The following is a 23,879-nucleotide window of genomic DNA, read 5'->3' as shown; positions in this document are numbered from 1 at the left end:
CGAATCGTTTGAATGGAACTCTTATGTGTTACGTGTTCTTTATTTAAAACAGATTTTGATAAAATCTATTTAATTTGTTAAACAATTTTTAGGGACGCATAACATAATCGGTAAATATATATATATGTGTGTGTGTATGTGTATGTGTGTATGTCATATACATATATATATATATATATTTTTTTTTTTGCTTTTCTATACAACAATGAATGTGTGAATAGGACAGAATAGGATCATTAGATCACGATATTTTCGTCTCTAACGTTTCACTTTCAACATCTTGTTTTCACGAAGATTGCGTCGAGAATGGAATACATTTTAAGTTTCTATTATAATAAAAACATTACATATATGTATAAATAATATTTAGAAACTTATTAGTACCGAATTGACTAAAATTTATTCAGAAATATCACATTTTATAGTTTATTTGTTATAGTTTATCTCCTAATTTATTAATATTCATATTCATTTTTCTTAAGTAAAAGACAATTTTCTGTAGTAACAATTATATAATATTTTTATAAGAATCTTGTCCTTATATATTTCAAATCAAAATAAATAATATTTACATTTTTCTTATATAAATTAAATAAATTAAAAAATAAATTAAGAATATAAAATACATTATTTTCTGTAACGAAACATCAATTCTTTTAACATTTTACACAATAACAAGCTATAAAATCTTATATAAATAAATAATGGAAATGCACAATTTGTTTAATTTCTTATTTGAAATATCACTTACTACTTATTTAAAAAATCGTACAAGTCACTCAAACAATAGCTTATCATTTAATTCTTAAAGAATAGATATAACATGAAATCGCTTTAACTATAGAAATTAATATTTTTTCTCGACGCTCTTAAGAATCATTTAATGCCACATTCGTAACAAAAGATGTTGGAAGTAAAATCCACAAAACAACAATGTATAAATAACCTATTATCGGTGCAAGTTGCTTCCTAAGATCTGTTCATTAATCACTGTTAATATCACCTTCAATGTTCTTTTCTTTAATTAATTCCTACTTTTAATTTCACGATCTTCGCGTTTATTTCATCCTCTTTGTTTCTCTTCGAAAAGTCGTTCTAGATAGAGGCAAGAACCATCTTACGTGGAACAGTGCCTTGCTCGCAGATACTGTTTTCTTGTCTGCTTGCGCGCGAATCATCTTTCTGCCTTTAATTATAATACGAATCAAAGGATCGAGTAGCGCCGCAAATGTCATTCGATTGTGGCTCAAAAAAATTCGTGACAAATGAAAATGAAGAGAAGATCCTTTCTCAAGATCCTTTACGATCGATACTCGATCCTTGCCATATGTCTAAATTTTATCCTGAGATTTTGTGTCGATGGAACAAGAGAAGCGGTGCTAGATCGCTGATCGATATATCGCATTGGCTCTCTTCGCGAGAGTAAGCAGTTCGAGGAGCTCTTCCGAGATTGATCTGCCTTAATTTGCATTAGAATTAAAGGGAGTTTTTTATAATTACGATCGATACTTCGTTATGCTTTTCTCGAGGAACGAATACGTCCTTTCGTCTGAACATACGACCTATCGATTCCAATTTTAAAGCAAGTCTTTAAGAAATACATTTCATCCAAGGATACTTGATCTCGATCACCGATCGATCTCTCGTGCGCATTAGATTCTTCTCGGAATCGTCGCAGAAGAGTATAAAAGGATTTTAAAGCACGAAAGGGGATGTCTTTTCAAACATGCCCCTTCAGCTGTTTCGGGGATCGCACGCGCGATTGTTTCATCGATCTCCTCAGATCTCACGAGGCGTCTTCATAAAAATTGTCTACCGCAATAAACACAGCTCGAGGAAGATTTGTAGAAGAACATTCGATCACTTGCCAAGTTGCGCGTGTACTGATCCTTGAGACAGATCCTTGAAATTCGGGATTCGCGAGATTTGCTTACTATTATAGCACACAGTTGTGAGGCAGGAAACAACTTTTCGATAATGTTCGATCAGCTCACGTTTTTCCTTTGCACACTCGCGATATCAAGACCGTTTTAGGGGAGGGATCGCCCCTCTTAATCCACGATCTTTCCCAACGATAAAACATGAAGGATGACGAAAGACGCGAGTATGTCTTCGGGCCTCGATACGCAAAGCAATGTCTCCGCAGTGTCGACGATTCTTTACACGTACCACTCTTTAATGTCTATCAGTTCTCGTTTCTTGTTAGGTTTGCTACCGTTGGCGCCGTTCTTGAGGGCACCATTGAAGGGCTGACCGGAACCAGCGGCGCCCAGCAAAGCCGCGTTCGGATCCTGACAGAACGTCTTAGTTTCGTCCACCTTGTAGCTCGTCTCTGGCCGGTTCTTGAACTTGAGGATTATCAATATGATGAGGACTATCGCTATCAGCGCGGCAGCTATGATGCCGATTATGAGTGCGGCATTTTCGGCCGCTTCAGAAGTGATTCGCTTATTGTTGTTTTTGGGCGGAGTGGGCATCGGCGGATACATTGGTGGAGGAGGCGGTGGCGGCGGTTCCGTCATCTCCGTCGTGGTTGACTGCGTTGTCACGGTTGTCGATCGATGCGTCACGACGCTGCTGCAAAGTGTAACGACAATGATTTGTTAAATTATTGTTTGCTTAATTCTTACGCGTCTAATTAATCTTACAATTAGATAATCTAGAATGAATCGATGATGTGAAACACTTTCGATAACGATTTTCCTGTCATTAGACATCAAACGAATGCACGGTCAGTTTGTGAGACTTTTTTTATTCCCGTAAATTAACGAATAATTTTTCGTGCATTTTTTAACATTTATTAAATTCAAATTTTTGATTAAATATATTTCATTGTTCTTGTTAAAAGAGCGATACAATAATCTTATATAGTAAAAATAATAAAGCAGCTAATGAAGTATTTAAAAAATTTCACAAACTGTTTAAATATGTGTGTATATATATATATATATATATATATATTTTACATAATTTTTAAATTTGTATTATCTCCCTCTCTCTCTTTCTCCTTTTCCATTTAAAAATTTATCCTATCAATTGAGATTTGTTTTGTTTTAATCTATAATATAATAAATTTTTTAATCAGAGATCTTCTTTAATATATCGCAACAAAATATCTATACATAAAATAAATATTTTTGAAATTTTTTTTCATATAAATATGTGTTAATAATTAATTAACAAAAAATAATCCAGATCGTACATGTTCCACGTGTCTTGATAGTTCCAAGCGGAAAGTGCACAGTTAGGAGGTTTTGCGGTCACCAAATGTACATGTTATTCCTATGAGTACTAATCAATGGCAAATAATCAATAATTATAATAGAAATGACGTCGTGTAGGTACAATTGCGGACGTTATCGCTGACAGACGCACGCACCTGCCATGGCTGGTCTCGAGGTCTGTAGTTGACACATTGTATTGGACGGAGACGGTGACGACGTCGCGGCTCAACGTTGTCGACGACGCTGACGATGTTTGTGTGCTGGTATGGCTCGTCGAGTACTCGCGAGGCGTCGTCACCGAGCTGATGTCTGCGAAAACAGAGGAAAAAAATGTGCGTCAGGGGGTCGTGTTGTACCTCGTTGTATCGCATCCGCGCAGAGGGGATGATCCAGGGAGAGATGAGGAGGGGGATGAAGAGGGTAGAAAAGCATGGAAGTAAAAGGGATGGACGGGATATGAAACGTGGAGGCGGCACAATATTTACGCGTGCGTAGGCCTGCAATATTCACGCGTGCGTAAGCAGGAACGTTGCGAAACGAATGGTGCCGAAGGCACCAGGAGCGTATATTACATATCGAACGAAAGACGCTCACGCACAATAACGCAACACGTTATCTACTCAAATATCGTTGGATATAAATATGTTGCATTTTACTGTTGTAAGTTGAGATTTTAGAAAGATGTCGAGAGCTCTTAAAACGAAACCTCTGAGAAATGTTAGAATAGAAATCGTTAATTAAATATCTCTAATCTTAATATATTGACACATATAATATGATTTTTTATTCATATATTTAATTATATTTTGTATTTTCTAACAAAAAATGATTTAAAGTAAGACTGTTTTGTTAAGATTTTCCGCAATAACGTAAAATTCATTAGATGCGTGCTGTATAAATGTAGGAAAAAAAGAAATTGTGCATATTACGATAAACATATTTTGTTTGCTTTAATTACACTTCTTATAAAAATTTTCTATTATTTCAGGCATCAATAAGAGAATATTTTAAATGTTTAAAAATATTTTTATATTTTTTTGTATAGGATTTCGTGCCTGCATATTGATTTCTCTTTTACATACATATTATGTACTAGACATACTATTTTATAATCACACATGAAAAACTTAAATTGCGCAGATGTGAAAAGTGCAACGGAGAAAACTTTAGCTTAAATATCAAACTCGAAAAAAATATCTCAGAGTTTTAAATTCGTTTTTACACGGCTTCATGCTCGGATAAAATTAAGGACAGTATCTCATTCTCATGCTAAAACGGGGCGCAAGTATTGCCACTGGAAAGCATCTCCTGGTAGCAAAATAGTGCTATTTTCATGTGGGCGACAATATATACGTCACAGAAAGTCGGGGTGAGAGAACGCCCACGTTGTAATTTCTCGCAACGAAAAAGATTCTTAAAGTTGATGGATAAGAATAGTAAAATCGATTGATGCTCTCACGAAAGTTAATTAATCTTGTTTTCGATTAAATTTAGAAGCAGCCTGTCGTCTTTTATATAACGATTGAGAAGGAAAAGATATGTGTCTCAATATCATTTAAGAATGCATTATGATACATCAGCTATAGTTATAAATTATGTTGGATTTATATAAGAAATCTAATAATGTAAATTTTGATTAGGCTAAGAGTGTGATATTTTTAATATTATCTTTATATTAAGAAAAAGCATTATATAAGAAGATTGTTAAAATGTGTACATCAATGAAAAATTTTAAAAATGTTTATATATATTCTAAAAATCGTATGTAAAGAATATTTGTTTAACGATTTTCAAAATAATGCAATATTAACTCTTATACTCATAATTTTTTAAATATATATAAAAAAAGTTTTGTTCATCCTGAGATTTTTAATTTAACACTTGGTAAATCTTATTATGTTAAATCTTTCACTTATGTCTACTAACAAAAACTTATTTAATTTTTATATTATTATAATTATATGTACACTAGCTTATTTCTACAAACTGTCTTAATGCATATTTATTTAAAAAATAAAGATTATGTGTTTTATAAGAAATTATCATACGAAACTTTCTATAACACATATTTTTCATTATTTAAAGACAGATTTATAAGGCTATTTGAGAAAAATAAGCTCTTTATATGTATGGTATTATCATTTTAGTTTTAAAGTTGCAGAATTTGAGATATTGCGTTTTTTGAATTTTGTAGTTTAAATTAAAGAAAAAATGTTAGGAATATATCAAGCAGAACAAAGGTCTGGAATACAGACCGGTGGTCGATGTGACAAAAATCTCTTCCGTTGTTCTGGAATCGCCTGATCCCTCCTCGCAGTCTTCCTCATCGTCACACGATATTTTCACTTGGATGTTCTCCTTGTGAAGCTTTGGCCTTAACGTTGACGGCAGTCGTGTGGACGCGACATACACTGGCGTGATGATGTCATCTAGAAATAGAAGCGACGTAATTATCAAGACTGTGAACGTGAGGCCACAATAACGTATAATATAACACGCCATTCAATTACGGTTCGATATAAAATTTCTTATCGTATAATATTCAATATCCATGCATAAAAAGTTGATCATATTTTTCTTATTTAATTCTATCGAAATTTATTTTTTATATTTTAATATAAATAATAATTAAAGATAATAATTATTATATAAATGATAATTAAAGATAACAATTATTTCTCGATTATTTTGAAAATAAAGGATTATGATGATGTGTGTAAATGTATGTTGATTAATATAAATTTTCTTGAGAAGTGAATTTAAGCCCAATCGCACAGAAAATTTTCGTGCGAAGCAATTGGATATTCGGTTATCATATCTCATTAAGATGACGATATTAATTTAGTTTTTAGTCAGTCGAAGAAGATTTTGGAGCGGGGCTTCAGTCTGTTGCAAGAGGTTCGCTGGAAGGTGAAAGGAGGGGCGGACAGGCTTATCTCCAGCTGACGATCCTAAATATGTAAATGAATCGAAGATACAACCGGGCGAGCATGAAGACGAAAAGGTGGCATGCCATGCGATATGTGCGTGCCTGAGTGTGTACGTGTATGTGCGCGAACACACGCATATGAAGAATCGATGTACAGTGATGTCCCTCTAAGAGAAATTCGGAGAACAAGACTTTACAATTTTATATTAATTTTAAGAAAATTATATATATGTTAAAAAATTGAAGAAATCTATATTAGAGAGAATGATTATTCTTTCTAATATAGATTTCTTCAATCTTTTAACATAATTTTCAAAATATAAAATTTTTTAAAATATGTAATTAAACAATTTAGAAATTAATTTCTAAATTATAAATACGATATATTGAAAAAAAGTATATATACAATTATTTTATTAAGTAAATATTTATATAATTAATTCTTTTTCTCTATTTTTAGCATATTAATATAATACATTTGTTATTATCATGTCTTTTTATTTATTATACGTATATGACTCTTGATGTTGCGAAAGATTTTAAATGCTAATTATTATTAAACACATTTTTAGTTTATGTACAATAGTTTATATATTTTTATCATTTCAAAGACGTAGATATCGTAACATTTATATATAATAATCGATCAATAAGATAAAAAAATAAAAATAAATAAAATTTAGTCGAAAAAATAAAGTGTAATTTATAATTAATCAAATTTTATTGTATTAAATAAGAAAAAAAATGTGTGGTAAGTGTCGCCAAATGACGACAGTGCCTTACCATTACATATGTTGTCCGTCCTTGTCTAGGGGAGTGCTAAACATCTCTCCTTTCATACAACACGGTATACAGATCGATACGTTCTTCCTTATATACGAAGCGAATGGTTCATGAGCGCTCTCGAGAAAGCTATTTTTCGTGAATAATTTCTAAACTAATAATTTTATCGCAAAACTATAAAGGAAAATTTTGTTGTTAATATTATAATGTATCTTTTTATATAAAAATTATCTATGTACATGTAGATCCGACATATGCTATATATATATATATATATATATATATATATATATATATATGAGATATATACTATTATACATATAATTAAAACTATATTATTTTTATTTTATTTTTAAATGTGATCTTTATATTTTAAGATTTTTGGTTTAACTTCTTATCGCTTTTTATATTCTAATTAATTGACCGATTTCTCCATACACTGAGATATTTATGTATAATTAATAGTAATGTTAAATACGTTTTTCATGTTAAAGATATATTAAAGATTAAGATTAAAGTATCATATATAGTTTCGAGAAAAGTTTTCGTGTTTAATGTGCAAAAACTGATTGACAATGACAAAAACTTGCAAGATTATATATTTATATTATAAATAATATTATTCCATATATTATACATACACACATATGTAGAAAAATTTATCAATAGCTACAATGAACAAATAAAATGAATAAATAAATTTGTCAAAATAATATCTAAAATATTTTTAAAGTCTAATAATAAAACTATTATTTATTAAAAAAGATAAATTGAATTGTTAATTTTTATATCATAATTATTATCATAAAATGTGATTACAGAAAGAACGAAAAAAATCATTGAGTTAAAGCAGCATAACTGATGGGAATAGGAAAGATGTACATATGTATGTTAATGTTAAAAAAAGATTAAAAATTGAAAGTAAGAAAAAATATCGGAAAAATAAAAAAAATGAAATAAAAATAAAAATTAAAAAAATGTATGTATGTATATCTATAATAAAAAATGTATGTATGTATATTTATAATCGAAGAGATTGATACTAATATCTTTTTACATCTGACAATGAGAAGAAAAATCTTTATGATGCTCATACTTATAAATTATTGACAAAAAACTTTCTCACACATGAAATCTGTACATACAATGTTATATCGGTGAAAGTATGCGAAACATTATAATTCATTGAGATAATAATTACAAGACAAGTGCACGTGGATAAAAAATTTCCTCGTAAGAAGACACGTGCAAAACGGATTTATTACTTACGCTCTCGGAAATGTTACTTACACTTACCGGAACCAGACTCGTAGATTGGAGTGCATTCCTCGTCCTCGTCATCGCCAGCGCAACCGCTTCCGGCGCCGGAGAATATAAGATCATCTACGACGCCGGGAAAACCGGATGCAGGCGTCTATACATACGTATCAAATTATAATGCCATTGAACTTGCTAGGAAATTACTGGGAAGTGAGATTATTAAGAGATTTACTACCTGTTGCATTCTTTGTAAAGGTGCGGCGCGATCGAGAAGACTTCCGGCCGGTAAGAGTTGCACATCTCCTCTAGTTATAACTTTGCCATCTTTGGCTGCGGCCAGCTCTAAGATCTTCGCACCATTAACGACCAAGCCGGCTATTACTCCCAAGAATGGCCTCTCCACTCTACCCTTGCTGCGATTCCATCGACCGCCTACTTGAATAGTAGACTGGCTGTTGAACACTGTCAGTTGATGACCTGTGAAAATACATAAATTAAAAAATAGAATTTAAAATTATTTTCATCAAACATTTTCATCCTATATTATTATTTAATTATTGCCAATTTTTTTAATAAAATTGAAAATTACATATGTATTATATTTATGTGTATATATACTCGTATATATACATATATATATATATATATATATATATATATAAATGTATATGTATATTTTATATGTATATAAAAATTTTCTTTTTTTATCTTCCTCTGTTCTTTCTCTTTCTTCTCTTATAACTTGAGAAAAAAGGTTCGGACAAAAATATGTATTTAATTCATTAGATGAATGAGACTGATTAACCAAATAAAAAATATTTTAATCCTTGCTATTAAATTTGCTGTTAAGTTAATATGGTATTTTTAAAAATTCTTGTATTTATGTTTTGATTTACGTCTCTATTTCAAACACATTTAATTTATAATTCAGATGCTCGAAACATTTCGTGAAAAAGATCCATGTAACGAATGTATTTCAAATATTTTTATACTCTACGTGTTTCATGCATACGTAATTAAAATATTAATATCGTTTAATGGACTTTCTTTTAAAGAAATAATTTTTCTCTCTTTCAGTTATAATTATAAAATGTACACTACGATAAGTTTATTCCAATATATAAAAGATATTTTTCAATAGCCAAAAGTGGATCATTGAAAAATTATTTTTATACTCTTTCTAGTGTGTGTGTGTGTGATGCAGTTAACTGTTTGCTTGCTACGAGCCAAAGATAGGCAACAATAGCCAACTTGATTAAATATATATGCCTCTATTTTATCCAACTTATAAGAGAGGTGTAAATAATTATTATGTAAGGTGTAAATAATTCTTATGTGTGTAAATTATTATGTTTGGAATTATTTATAAGGCCAACTCTAACGTCACTGCAATGTCAGAGCGACCCGTGGCAAGGCCAGAGCAAGCTCCAGTCCACCGCCTGATTTCAAAAATCGCTTTAATATTCTGAATCCCCTGTGGGGATTGTATCAGATATTAAGCTGATAAGAACAGATACTACACATTTGATCTTAGCTCAGGTGAGCCGAGAAGCGATGCCACACCATTCTCCTGCACGCCTTATATACAATTTGGGACGAAACTTGAATGCGAGAAAGTTACATCACGTTGTGGTGAATGAAGTAACTAGAAAAAGCGGTCGATTCGAATGTCTTCCCCGTATGGTGCGTGTCGATTATGGGCTCCCTACTCCATACCTGAGAGCACGTGGCTCTATCTACGTACACGCGGTGCGATTTCGTATTTTTCAATATATAGATGTAATCCAGTTTCTTTCGCTCTCTGATGACGTACATACAGTTTACATGCGCTTAACACTTAACACTCGTGCTGGCCAGGCATAGTCAGTCCACCAGCGTGGCATAAAAATGCAGCTGGTACTCTCGACGGCATCTGCGTCGAGTCTCTTTCTTGTAAGAGATGGAGCGATGATATGCAGATATGCCGTCACGTGCATATGACACTGCACTGCAACCCGAATTAGCTTGCTCGGTCAAATCGCCCGAGTTCTTTCTCGTATCGAGATAAAATCATTTACGCTGCATTCCAATCTGAAGAAGTCCAATAAACTGTATCACTTTACTAGGAGAGCATAAGCATGTTGGGTGTGGTCCCGTACATGCCGGATGCATCGGTCGAATGAGAGCCGAATCTAAGCGTGGAACCACAATTCTCGTGATCTTGTTGAGAATCAAAATTAGCAATTGTCAAATTAAATTTGAATAATAATATCGCTATTTATTCTATATTAATATGTCAGTAAAATTCTATTTTAAGATTTCGTTTAAAAAGTTTTTTTTTGTAAGAAAGAGACGTACAGTTTTAATATTTGTGTAAAGAAATGTTATGTATAGAATATTGTTGTGTCCATGAAGAATAAAATTTGATTTAAATAATATATATATATATAAATAATAAAACACATTTTTTCTCGGAAATTAACCGAGATATTATTCAATATTATTTAATATATTTCGATTTGATACGTATTCTAAGTTCGAGAATACAAATCGGAAGTATAATTAGCTCTTTCGAGACATAATCTAAATTGATAAGTAAACTGACAGGAAAGTATGATGCATTGAGAGGTGTCGAATCCGAAAGTGGGTTATGCTGTCATACTTAATGACAGATTAGACAGTAGTATTAAAATTAGCACATTCGGCTAAAGTGAATCAAAAGACGAAAATAAATATCGAGTTGCTAATCTTTGCGTTATTTATTTTGTAGGTTTAAATATTCTCACAACTATTTAAAATTTTCTGAATCTGTTTTAATTTAAATGAATTAAATTTGTATTGTTATGTATAATTAATTGCAATTTATAATTATCAATTTGTATTATAAATATTTAAATGTTATAAAATCGTTTATTAATACGCGATATTAATAAACGGTGTAAATAATCAAACAAATATGTAAATTGAGATTATGGTATAGTGAAAATGAATCTGTAGAAAGACATGAAATAAATATATCCTAATCCTAAAAAGAATTATAGATGAAAAGAAGATGAAAAAAGATGACATTTTATTTATAAATATTATAATTTAAATTTTCAGTTCGTAGCCAATAGAATCAAAGATGAAATCAATCCTTTTGAAATTTTATTCGAAAAGACCGAATTTCAAACGAATCTCACGGATGAGCGTTGGGAACCGTCTGGTTTCACATCGGTTTTATGGTGAGAACGGAGAATGCTGGGTATGGGAAACATCGATGATTCCCAGGCGATGGTAGCAACGTTTCTCTCGCACATAAGACGTGAACGGCGAATGTAAACGCGTCGCACGTGTATGTATATTTTAGAAGACCGGCTTGTCCGGTTGTAGCATGAGACAAATGTATAATGCGGAAATTGCAAGTTCGTATCGATCGTCGCCGAATCGTTCGCGTTATATCTTGTAGATTTGGAAAAAAAATTACAGAAAAAATAATAATAATATAAGCATTTTATTATGCTCTCAAATATTGTCCATAAAATGCTGGAGTATGCAATTAAGATAGAAATTCTATTTACTCTAAATGTTTTAAATCTAGATTGTATTAAATATAGAATTGCGTAGCAAACATGTAAAAATAATAAAGATCAAATTGCGAATTAAATTTGTGCAGTTTATAAATTTTGTCATTGATGAAATGCAATTCCATCAATCAGATGGAAAATTTGTCTCGTCTCGATTGTCTTTGATTAGTAGTGGCACGTTATCACTGCATCAAAATTAATTACTACCGAGTCATTAATCACATCTTCATTTATGTACCGGTTGACGATGAATAATGAGCCAGGAAAACCATTTTCGTATACATTCGCGCGTTAAACTAACGAGACTAGGTTAATTATTAATTTTAAGCTTTCTTCCAAGATTAGAAAACTTTTTTACTTTCATATACAAGAAATTCGAGTCTCAATTTTCAACTTTTTATAACGGAAAAGATTATAATAAATTAATATAATAATAAATTAAATAATAAATTAATTTTTATTATCAATTAAATAATTAATTATGATAAAAAAAGTCATGATATGTATGACTGTTAGATATACCTTGTCAGATACATTCATATACACACGCTTTAATTTCTTATAATTTCTAGAATCTATTATGTTGGCGAAATAAAATTGCAAATACTTTTATCATTTAATTTTGTTCGAATTTTTCTTTATAGATTTTTCATATGAGAATTTCTGAATTATATATATATATATATATATATATATATATATATATATATACATGTGTATGCGAGGATATTTCCTCATCTGATGCTTCGGTTAACAAGAGCAATAAAGCGCGAAGACGCCGCGGGAATCGGCCGGTCGTCGAGAATCCTGTCTGGTAGGTTTAAAACGACCTTCAGACTCCAAGGCTGTTCCTAGTGCACGAGCGTAGCTTAGGCCAACTGCCATCTCACGATGTTCGCCTGGTTCTTCTAAACACGTAACTTAGAATGATGCTAACCTGTCTGTGACGATACGAGTCTATCGCGCTCATCGTCAAATATATTATTAGTGTTATTATTGGCATGTATAACAGTTCGCGGAGTTCAAAAAAGCGACGAAGGCATAATTTTTTGCACTCATGTTTTATCTTTATGCATTACAGACTGTCAGCAATTAAAATTTGATAAAGAAAAATTTAATTAGCACGTTTTGAACTGGAAGGAAATCGTCCTTTAGGGAGAATAAATAAATGTATATGCATAGAATATGTAAAATAATAATATATACGAGCATCTTTAGCAAGTAATGTTTCAAGATCAATTATTTGCTAAATCGGACATTAATTAATTAATTTAAACTTTATTAGATTACAATAGTCTCTAATTTGAAAGGAAATTTTTTTTAATGCGTCGAACAAAATTGATCTGTGTTAAAAGCATATTTCGATCATCTTCTAGATTTATCAATAAAAAAATAAAAAGTTTTTTGTGGTATGTTCATATATTAGGTCATTTCATAAGTCCCAGCATAAGTGTGGCCCATAAAATCGATGTCAGGTTTAAGGCGGGATCCAAAAAATGTTTTTAGAGTCAAAGAATCCCGAAATCGTGGGAAAAGAGTCTCATAGTGCGGTATAACGCTCGTACTGTCGGCTTTCCCATGACGCCGATACAAAAAATAATAAGATTTCGGAGGCGCGACGCAACGGCAAGATTCGAGCGTGAGAAGATGTTGAACTTGGGGCTGAAATCGTCGCTTCGTGTAATAGGCATGTATCAGCATGTAAGAGCGATTCTCACGTCGTGTCCTTTAAAAGGTTCTTTATATCTTTAGCTGCAATTATATAGAATTCGTTATCATTAATGATAATTCTACGTGAGAGTAATAAATCGCAGATATAGAGTAAACTTTTTTCACGCTTCGTTCTTAAGACGATTTTTGAAACGAAATCTATGATTTTCCTTTGTCACATTTTGAATTAAATAATTTATTACAAATATTTTACGATATAAATTATGCAAAAACTCAATAATAATTATCGAAGTACAATCTTTCTTCCATTGATAAAATAGAAACGCGCGAATTGCTTTCTAGAAATAATAGCGAGAATTAAATCCTGGAGAGAAAATTCGCTAGTTAAGTCGGTTTTATCAAGATATTTTAATCTCTTAATTCTAATTTTGTTAGTGATTTTTACTGCAGGATGTATCAAAAGATACAAAGATTCCAAAAGATTACGAAATCTATCGTGATTTATGTAGATCGTTTAAAATAGATGTGACAGTTCAAGAATACACTTGTACCCTTCGCACACAGCGATGATCTCAAGAGAACGACGTCGCGCGCGCTTCCCGCATTTTCTCACGAATTCCAGACGCAGGCTGATTCCCACAGGCTGATCGCACTAACGTGGGACAAACCGTCCCTGAGGCCAGCCAAGCGATCTGGTTCGGTAGTAGGCTTGTAGACGAGCGAAAGAGTTTCGCGGCGATTCGCAGCTTGCGTGTTATTCTTATTTATTTGAGTAAATTGGAGCTCACTAGTACTTCAGGATAAGATTAAGAAAAATGATATAACTCATCTGCAACAATGCATATATTTTTTTTACACGCCGAGACAAGGATATTTCCTGTTATTCTTCGTGAATAGGATAGGATTCGGCGACAATATAATCGATTTCGTCGAGCTGTACAATTAGAAGTCAGAGAGGAATGGATCATGATAAGGGTCAAGTTTTACGATGGGGCATTCAATTCGAAAGGTCGGCGATCTTCGACATCGGGGGTTAAATGGCTTAAAATGACCAGTACTCGGATGGAGAGAAGATGAAAAAGAAAGACAGTGAGAGCAAGATAAAGCAACATCCTGGGACAAGGTTGCTTCTTCTTAAGCCAATTAAATTGTTCCCACGGGATCGCACCGTGGGAGAGTCTCTCCAGGAACGCGAGAATACGAGGCTCGGGACTGCCAGGACTTCATCCGCTCTCAGGAAGTCTTCCTGGACCTAAATACTTATTTACTTGAGATTTGCATGATTTTTCTTATTTTCGTATTAATTAATTAATTATTTCCAATTAATTAATTTGACATACCCTTTGAAATCCTTTTGAATTATTATTGAATAAATTATTAAATTAATATACATCTCATCTTTTAAAGTAATAAAAAAATGCAATGAAATAATAAAAAAAAATTAAACTCATATTAGTACACGTAGTTTTATATATATTAAGGGAATTTATAATTAAAGAATTTCTTCTCTCGAATATTTCTTTCTCTCGAAATATATATTATTATAGATATATTATTACAGATATATTATATATTATTTTATTAATTTTCATCATATATGTCTTTTTCAATATGTAACTTTTCAAATGCATATTCTCCAAGAAAAAAAGCATGCAATTATATATAATATATTTTTTATATTTTTTAAAATTCTGCAGTTTCTGTATTCAAGAAACAAATACACCTGTGTGCATTCTCGTTTATTACACGAGGAAATTCTCGGTGGCCATTTAAAAATAATCTATTGGATCGTGCGACTCGATCGACCGAACAAAATCATTTACTATTCTTACCGCGACCTCTCCTTCTTCCTCTCTCTCTTTCTCCGCTAGTCCCCTCTCTTCCTTTCTACCTCGTTCTCTTTTTTTACATGGCTATACTGAGGCATACATGAAAGAAGGGAAGGAGTCGCCCGCGTGAGAACTTGAAGAGGGCTCGTGGGAAAACCACGAAGGAATGTGGCGCTTCTACTACCAGGGCATCATGAGAGTCCAACAAGTACCATGAGTACTTTTGATGCTTTTTATATCACTCACCCCCTTACTTACGGTCTTTAATCAAACAGGTGAAATTAAATTGATGCACAGTGGGAAATATGTTCCATTTACAAAATATCAGAATCTTTCGATCAATTTAATATTTTAATTTTACTTGCATGCGCTTATGAATGTAAATGTAACAGTTTACGTATATTAATTAATATTTATAATTATTAGTTATCTGTATAAATATTATTTATTTGTATATTAGATTGATATCATGAGATATGTATAAAATTATCACATATCATAATATATAACGTGAGAAAATATGATTTTACTATTCTATAAGCTGATAAGTTAGGTTTTAATTAATTAAAAGTAATTTATAAAATTACTAATTTATATTATATTTTTAATTCAATTATTCCCTTAACTTAGAAGTTTATAAAATTGATATTTAAAATTGATGTTTTTAAATATTTAATAGATTCTAATGTAATTATAAAATGCAATAAAAACTATTTATATGTTTGTCGTGAACTAGGGAAAAAAGATCTTTTTATTTTATGATAGAGAACCATCGATAAAAAAAGTAAAATATAAATTCCCAATATCACTGATTTAATAAGCAGTTAATTATTTTCATTTTTTAAAGTATTCTCTTAGAATTAATTAACTAGAATTAATTAAATATAAAATTGCAATAAAACAATGTCTTACTTTTAATATACGTTTTCGATGATAATATATAAAGATGAAATAAATATTAAAATTTCATCGATGTATCAATATTTTACAAAATAATTACTAGTATATTTTAATATATTCGAAGTATATGAATATCAATACATACTCAAAAAAATATTTTTAAATAAATTCTTTTTCTACTGTCTTTTTTACGCATTTAAACAAAAGATGTTCCAGTATTTTTCAACGGATATCTCGTATATTCCAATGAGCAGGACAGCAGGAAAAACAGAAAGTTCCAAAATCTTTCATAAGATGGACAACTCTTAATAACAATATAATATGTGGTCGATTAATATAACTCGATTCACAAGAAATAAGAGTGCGCTAACGACCGCTATTCATTATACTGCTATAATTCATTGAGAGGCGTGAAAAAGCATTGTAAATATAAATTAGTATAAGATTTTCTATCAGGCTAGCAGAAACATGGTCAAAGTGGTCCTCGAAATACAACCTTGACCAGGCCCTAAATGCTTGAAGAAAATGGGACGTTACAGGAGACATTTTTATAAGCAACATTCATTCTTCTTTCTTATGCATTTAATGCGTTTGCATTAACACATGTCATGTGCATATAAATGCAGATATATATCAAGAATATATTCTTTTACAGTACATACATATCTTTATCTTTTATTTTGTCATGTAACTTTTGCCGCATTCTTAAAAGCATACGATATTAAGTCAAACTATTGGCCACTATTCGCGAAAATTAATAAATAAAATAAAAAATGATTACATTTGTATTTAACGAATATAAGTTTATTTATTTACGGTGAATAAAATCGAGAAATATGGAATAAAATTCTTATAATTACAATTCATAATTCTTATTCGCGAACATATGATGTTTTGCATAACACTGCGCTAATGCCAGACTCAGAAGCATGCGCTAACGGAAATTTTACAGCCTCCTTCTATCAGGCACGCATGTTGTCAAGAAAGCAGTGATGTCTAAAATTCGCCCACGCATATAGCAGTAATTACAAGAGTCCGAAACATTATTTATTTCGTATCGGTTACATCTTGTTAAATTGCGTCTAATATTAAAACACATCGATAATGACATCGTTAATGACATGTTTAGGGCTGAACCGAGGCGTGAAGAACATTGTAAACACGAATTAATCGAACACCCAGTACCAGGAGGTCAGAAAACGTTAAGAATATCGTGCGAAAAGAGATACGACACATGTCAAAGGAGAGAGGAATTTTCGTCGGTAGTTACTCGTCTTCAACTCTTTGGAAGAATTTTGTTATTAATTGATCTTTCATTATTTGCTTTCTTACTTATTACTTATATTCTGATATATCATTATAAGAGAATAAAATAATGTAAAGAAAAGAAAACCAAAAAGATCAAATTTTGTATTTGTATTGTACATATAAAAATAAAAAGCATGTATTTAAAAAGATCTTTTTGTTTTAATTAAGAACGTAAAAATAATTGATTCATTTATTAAATTTGTTATCATCTCGTTGTTGCGCCACTCAAGAATATATGTTTACTTAATCATAGCATAATTAACTATATCTTTTGAGTTTATTATTTCGATTAATTTGGTTATTTGTAGAGACTACGATCACAATTTATATTTTGAATTTCTCGTATAATAAAAAATTTATTTAATGTTAATTTTATTTTATTTTTGTATGATGTGTAATAATATATTAGATGTATTATATTGCATATATTGTATTTTATTGTACATCAGTGATACAGAAAACTTTGTAATTATTTAGTAATTTTTATATGCATTAAAAAGTTAATCTTCCATTTTATTATCTAAAACTATATAATTACGATGCATTCAAATTCAAAATGCTTCATATTTTATTCTACTGAAGAATGATATATAAGATAATGAATGTAATTTATGTTGTTTCAGATAAGTCATCAATTATAATCGAAAGTCAATACCATGAGAATAAATACATGCAATACCATGAGATAAATACATGCAAGCAAGTTTGAATTTCTTAAACAGGTTTGAAAAATAAACAATATATTAATTTATAAATTTTTTAAGAAGATTAATCAAATTATTTTTCTATTGTAAAGTAAGATTCTAAAAGTATCTAGATTTTTATTTTCATCTTAATTTTCAACTAATACATTGTTTATGAATTTAAGTGATCGTTTTAGTTATATTCTGCATGTGTAAAATAAGATTATTGGAAATTAAAAGATAAAAATATTTTAAGCGTTGTTTGATAGCGATCATATTCTTGATAACTGTCAGTTAAAAAAAACGAGAATATCTGATAGTGGCTGTCACATGACTGTTAAAAAATTTGCTCCAAGAGATAAGTTTGACGTCTTTTTAATATTTGCAAATAAAACTCGAATCATCTACCTGAAGGAAATAATGTAACGTCTAATCCATTTAGTACATAACTCCGAATCTTTATTTCTTTATTTCTGCTTTTTTCTCATTCGTTTTCTCTTTATATGTGGTAATCATATAATTTGTTATATCGTTATATATAAGAATTCTATCGAAGAATTATCATACCTACATGAAAAATAAAAGATTTCTTTGGAATATTGATTTTCATACGTTTGTCCATAAGGGCAAATCAATATTCCAAAGAAATCTTTTATTTTTCAGGATTATCAAGCATGCGATAGTTATAAGAATGCAATTTCATCTTTCATCCTTTAAGATGTATGTAGGTATGATAATTCTTCGATAGAATTCTTATATATAACGATATAACAAATTATATGGTTATCACATATAAAGAGAAAACGAGTGAGAAAAAAGCAGAAATAAAGAAATAAAGATTCGGAGTTGTGTACTAAATGGATTAGATGTTGAAAAAAAATAATATATAATATTTCTGAGATAATTTTTGTTTCTTATGTTATTTAATTTGAATAATTATGCTATTTAGTTAATTAAAATTTATTATAAAATTTATTAAATTAGTCATAATTTTGCAGGGATTTATATGCTTTATATGTTTTACAAGCTAGATATGTATATCTGAACAAAAGTTTATTTTCGTACGTTATATTAAGTAACGTTATGCAATTAAAGAATATAATAATTTAACTAAAGAATTAACATTTTTTATTTTACGCTCTGACTAATTATAGTATAATTAATCGGATTACTTAATAACCTCCTTGCAGATGCCTGCGACCCAAGAAGCTTCTTAGCTCCGAATGATTCCCTAGTAACCCTGAGAAGATTCGATCTCTCTTCGAAGCTGCTTTCTCACGCCCGTGGGACTCGTCCTTCGATTCCCACGAGCCTAACGGACGAGGCTTTGCCTTTCCACGAAAAAAAAAGAAAAAAGTATAGGGAGGAAGATCCATAGTATCTTCCGAGAACTTTGACACCTTGGATTTTTCAGTGATCGCGAGTAGGTAGGTAAATGAACTCTCTTAGGGGACTCCTTCAGGATATGACACATTGCTTAAAAAAAAAAAAATTACGGATAAAACTTTTTAATCGCCTTTTATTTCAAAAAAATTAATCATGTATAATGCAATAACAAAATAAACTATTTATTAAGCGACACTTTGTATCAAGCCCTTAAAAAATACACATCATTCAGTATGTGTGACGTCTAATATAGATCATATTATATAACGTGTGTGAAACATTTTTTTATTTTATATTTCCTTAATATTAATTAATAATCATAATCAATCTCAATTAAATTCAATCTTTCGTAATGTTTTCATCGTTTTTTTATTAGGCAAAAAACCGCGATTATATTTAAATATTATATTTAGATATTTTAAATTATTTAAATATTATATTTTAAATATTTGGACAAATCTTCAAATTTACACAAAATTCCAATCTTATCCATTTAGATATGATATAATAGTAACATGATTGTTTATTATTAATTATATTATTTATTACTTATTTCAGCGAAAAGATGCTTCTTTAATATTAATATTTATTTTGGCGCATGGTACATTTTTACGATATAAAAACATAAACGAGTTTTTCAAGGAACTTTTACATGTGAAAATGTACGTTTGAAAATTCGGGGAATATTGAAAATAGTCCTTTTCACTTTTAAGAGATGATTTTTGGAGATGAAAGAATTCGAAATATCTTATCGTAGCGTGGATTATTTTGACGCGACATCGAGCCCTCGTCTCCCTCGTCGTGTTGGGAATTATCGACACGAAATTCTATGGGTTCAAAGGTCCTCGTCTATATACCGCGCGAAGGGAAGATCGCGAAGGAGGATCCGAGGTTCGAACCCTCTCACGACCCCTCGGCCATATCGGAGGACGCCTCCGTCGAGGACGCGATCCTGCCTCGAGCGTGAGAACGATCCTCGCCCACGGTCAAATTCTGTTGATCGGGTATTAGGGCATCAGGGTTCCGCAGGAAGAAACTTTAAGACGCGCTTGATGAGATGCTGAAGATACGGAAGTAACTTGGGTTTGAATAAATAAAATAGGAATCCAACGGAAAATGCTGGACAAACTCAACATCTCGTGTCGACCTCTACGATTATATTTTATTATATTTTATAATCGATAAAATTGTAGAAGGAATCATATCCTTAGCAGCAGTAAAACAAAAGAAAATTTTAATTTAATTATTATTACTGATAACACATACATGTTATCAGTAAAATTCTATATCGTCATCTTTTGTAAATCCGAAATATAAAAATAACCCTTTATATGGAACGATTAGAAGATGTAATATTTTCATTTTTCATTATTATATTTTTTCAAAATAATTAGCTACAAATCTATAAATAGATATATTTTAGATTAACTTTTCCACTTATATCTCTTTTTTATTCTACAAGTACGATGTCTATGAACGAACGCGGAATGATAGACAAAAGAGGCTATTATTCTTACATTAGAATGCATAGGCAGTCCTGTAGGGACGCGGATCACATTACCCCTAGGGTAACACCATGAATAGAGTTCCTTAATTAAAGACCAGGATAGTATGGAATTCGAAGAAGCATCCTCGCAATCTCCTATCGTGAATAACTTTATATTTAAGGGATCATATTTCAAACCGTCATCATTAGAATATTAATAATAAAAAATGGGTAGCATCTCAAACAATATAAGATATCATAAAAGCAGAGACATTAGACCTAATTCAATCATATAGAATAAATTTAAGAGAAAGATTAATACACATTTATCAAATAATTATTATTTTACTTATATATTATTTTATTTTATTCAATTTCTTTATCGAATTATTATTACAATAATTTATAAATAAAATTAAAAATTATAATTTGTAATTATGCTTTGCTAAGAAGATTTCTTGAAGGAGAATGATGGATTGCGTGAGTTTTAAAAACAATGTGTATTAGAGTGTATATAGTATGTATATTATTTGATTATATTTACATACAAAAGCTATACAATAGGATTTATGGAGATGAAAGAATTGATCTTTCTAGTCAAGTTGATCTATTTAAATATCAGGAAGATAGGATAATCAAAGAGGACATGGATGTCCTTCTTAGATGCTGATGATTTTATTATTAACTCTCGTTCATACATTAAATATATTATAAATATAATCAATAAATTTATTCAGCTAGTTCCTTCTATTAATATCATGATTTTTTTAACCTCCTAATTTTTCAATTAAACATTTGCTGTGAAAATATACTATTTCGAAATAGATACATTCAATTTCGAATATATCTCAACATATCAAATTAGACACATATGCGTTTGAAACATATGCATCGTTCCTAAATATCTGCGCTACTGTAAAGATAAATATTGGGTCACAAGACTCTGACATTTAATATTTACCACGTGCCATTCGAATTGTTTGATGAGGATAATATGGAGGGTAAGAAGTGGCACAGGGGTTGAACACGTGGGCGCCAGAGCGAAGAGTGTAATGAGAAAAAAGGCCTACCGTGTGACCTTTTCCATCAGAGATGCATGCGATGTAAGAAGTTTCCGCCTGAGCTTTCTCGATAGGGTCTTATATAATTTCGAAAGGGTGGTTTTTGATTAAATATCGAGCTATCATTGCCTATTTTTCGTGTCTTTAATGAGTAATGCGTATCCGCTATCTTTTCAGTGTGTTGAACATATTTAGTCTAGACTTGGGAACAATCAATCATACTATCTTCTTTTCCTTTTGTCTAGAACGAGAATAGTACAATCAAAATTGATTCTGTCGATATGTTGGAACTTTTTATCTCGAAGAAAGACAATTTGTTGAAATTGAAGAACAAAGCAGTTTTGTCTTTGGCATTTTATTTTGTGTGACAGAAAAAGAAAAAAATTTGCTTCAAATGTGGAAATTCTTTTTTACTATCTGTCAACAAGTTTCGGTGATGCTTTATGAAATATATTCTTTTGAAGCATATTGTTTTATCATGTTTTATATAACACTTTATTATGCTCTATTTAAGTATTGAAAATTTTTACATAAAATTGACGCGCCATAATTTATGTCAAAGCATTTTTGACTCAACATATTTAATTAAATTTTAGTAAATTTTAAAGAATATATATGGTTTTTTATCAATATATAAACAGAAAATAGTATGATTGATTTCACTTCCAAATTCACAACATTTTCCAACGAAATATATCATGTCTAGATACATCATAACTTTAAAAAAAATTAATAATGTTATCATCATATTATCATGGACCAAATTATTCATTATAAAATTGCTAATTTATTTCAGAACTAACAGTCATAATGCTTGAATATTTACGAATAGATACGACGCATCTATCTCGAAAATGTCTAAAGAACCGCAAGTGAAGGCATTTCTGACATTTTCATACATCATACATCATTCGAGAAGATGATACATACGTAGAAAAGAATACGTGGCTTGGGGATAAGCAGCCTACCACACATGAAGCAGAGTATCAGAAGACGCGAAGAGGATTCCCTTCTTGTTGTAGATTGCATCATGTGAATCGTATAGGGTGGAAGAAGGGTCGCGATATCATGAACACTCCGAAAGGAGTCTAACTTTCTAAGCTCGCGCGAATTTCTGTGGATCAAGGCAGTAGGATATAAAGATCAAAAGCCAGAATCTAATGCATATACGTAACACAAATCTTAAAATAAAATTTTTTATGAAATATAATATGTAATAAGTACTTATATATATCTTTTTATATAATAAAAAATAAATAAGTTTAATTTATTTATTATATAAAAAGATATATATATATATAAGTACTTATAAAATAGAAAGCAAAATAATTAAATAAAATATTAATAAATTTAAGCAATGCATGTAATTAATTATTAGAAGAAATAAAATAGTTAGAAGAAATAAAATGTAATTAATTATTAGAAGAAATAAAATAGTAGAGAAAGAAATCAGATTAACTATTTAAATTATTTTAAAAACATTGATATGAAGATTGTCATAAATATAAAACTTATCGTTAATATTTAAAAACACAACAATAAGTTTATTTTGTATTAAAATAAATATAATATTTATCGTTTAATCGCAATAATAATAATTAAATCATATCGTTGCGTTAGAATCATATCGTTGCGTTAGAATCATATCGTCTAGTTAGAAAATTAATTGAAAGTAGTTTAGAGCATTCTACAAAATGTTCAATCAAAATCTGTTCGTGTCCTTAGCTCTTATTAGAAAGACATAAGAGGGCCATAATCTCAAAGGGTTCTAGGTGATCCAGAAAGTTATCAGGACAGCAATGTTAGTCAGGAGT

At 30.4% G+C, this 23,879-nt stretch overlaps 1 protein-coding gene and 2 non-coding genes across 4 annotated transcripts in view; all 3 read right to left on the bottom strand.

The window, feature by feature from the left end:
- Nucleotides 1-735: 735 nt before the first annotated feature.
- LOC105257546 (neurexin-1) overlaps nucleotides 736-23,879 on the bottom strand; it is a 212,841-nt gene continuing 189,697 nt past the window's right edge. The window contains exons 22-26 of one of the 2 annotated variants that reach the window (XM_025414874.1): nucleotides 8,432-8,673; nucleotides 8,233-8,350; nucleotides 5,480-5,653; nucleotides 3,380-3,533; nucleotides 736-2,577 (exon numbers count right to left, since the gene is read on the bottom strand). In XM_025414874.1, coding sequence (XP_025270659.1) covers nucleotides 2,160-2,577; nucleotides 3,380-3,533; nucleotides 5,480-5,653; nucleotides 8,233-8,350; nucleotides 8,432-8,673 — 1,106 coding nt within the window. In that variant the 3' untranslated portion in view covers nucleotides 736-2,159. Of the gene's footprint in view, nucleotides 2,578-3,379; nucleotides 3,534-5,479; nucleotides 5,654-8,226; nucleotides 8,351-8,431; nucleotides 8,674-23,879 lie in introns of both variants that reach the window. The other variant, XM_011268232.3, reaches the window with a different exon arrangement.
- LOC112639788 lies at nucleotides 6,893-6,999 on the bottom strand. The gene has a single exon (XR_003123682.1). It is a non-coding gene; the product is annotated as a U6atac minor spliceosomal RNA (small nuclear RNA).
- Nucleotides 9,558-9,752, bottom strand: LOC112639786. Its single transcript, XR_003123680.1, has one exon. It is a non-coding gene; the product is annotated as a U2 spliceosomal RNA (small nuclear RNA).

Source organism: Camponotus floridanus, unplaced genomic scaffold, assembly GCF_003227725.1.
Source record: "Camponotus floridanus strain SB8 unplaced genomic scaffold, Cflo_v7.5 scaffold9, whole genome shotgun sequence".
In the NCBI taxonomy this organism is placed as follows: Eukaryota; Metazoa; Arthropoda; class Insecta; order Hymenoptera; family Formicidae; genus Camponotus; species Camponotus floridanus.
Note: the sequence above shows the minus strand (reverse complement) of the source record. Positions and strands in the feature narration are given on the sequence as shown.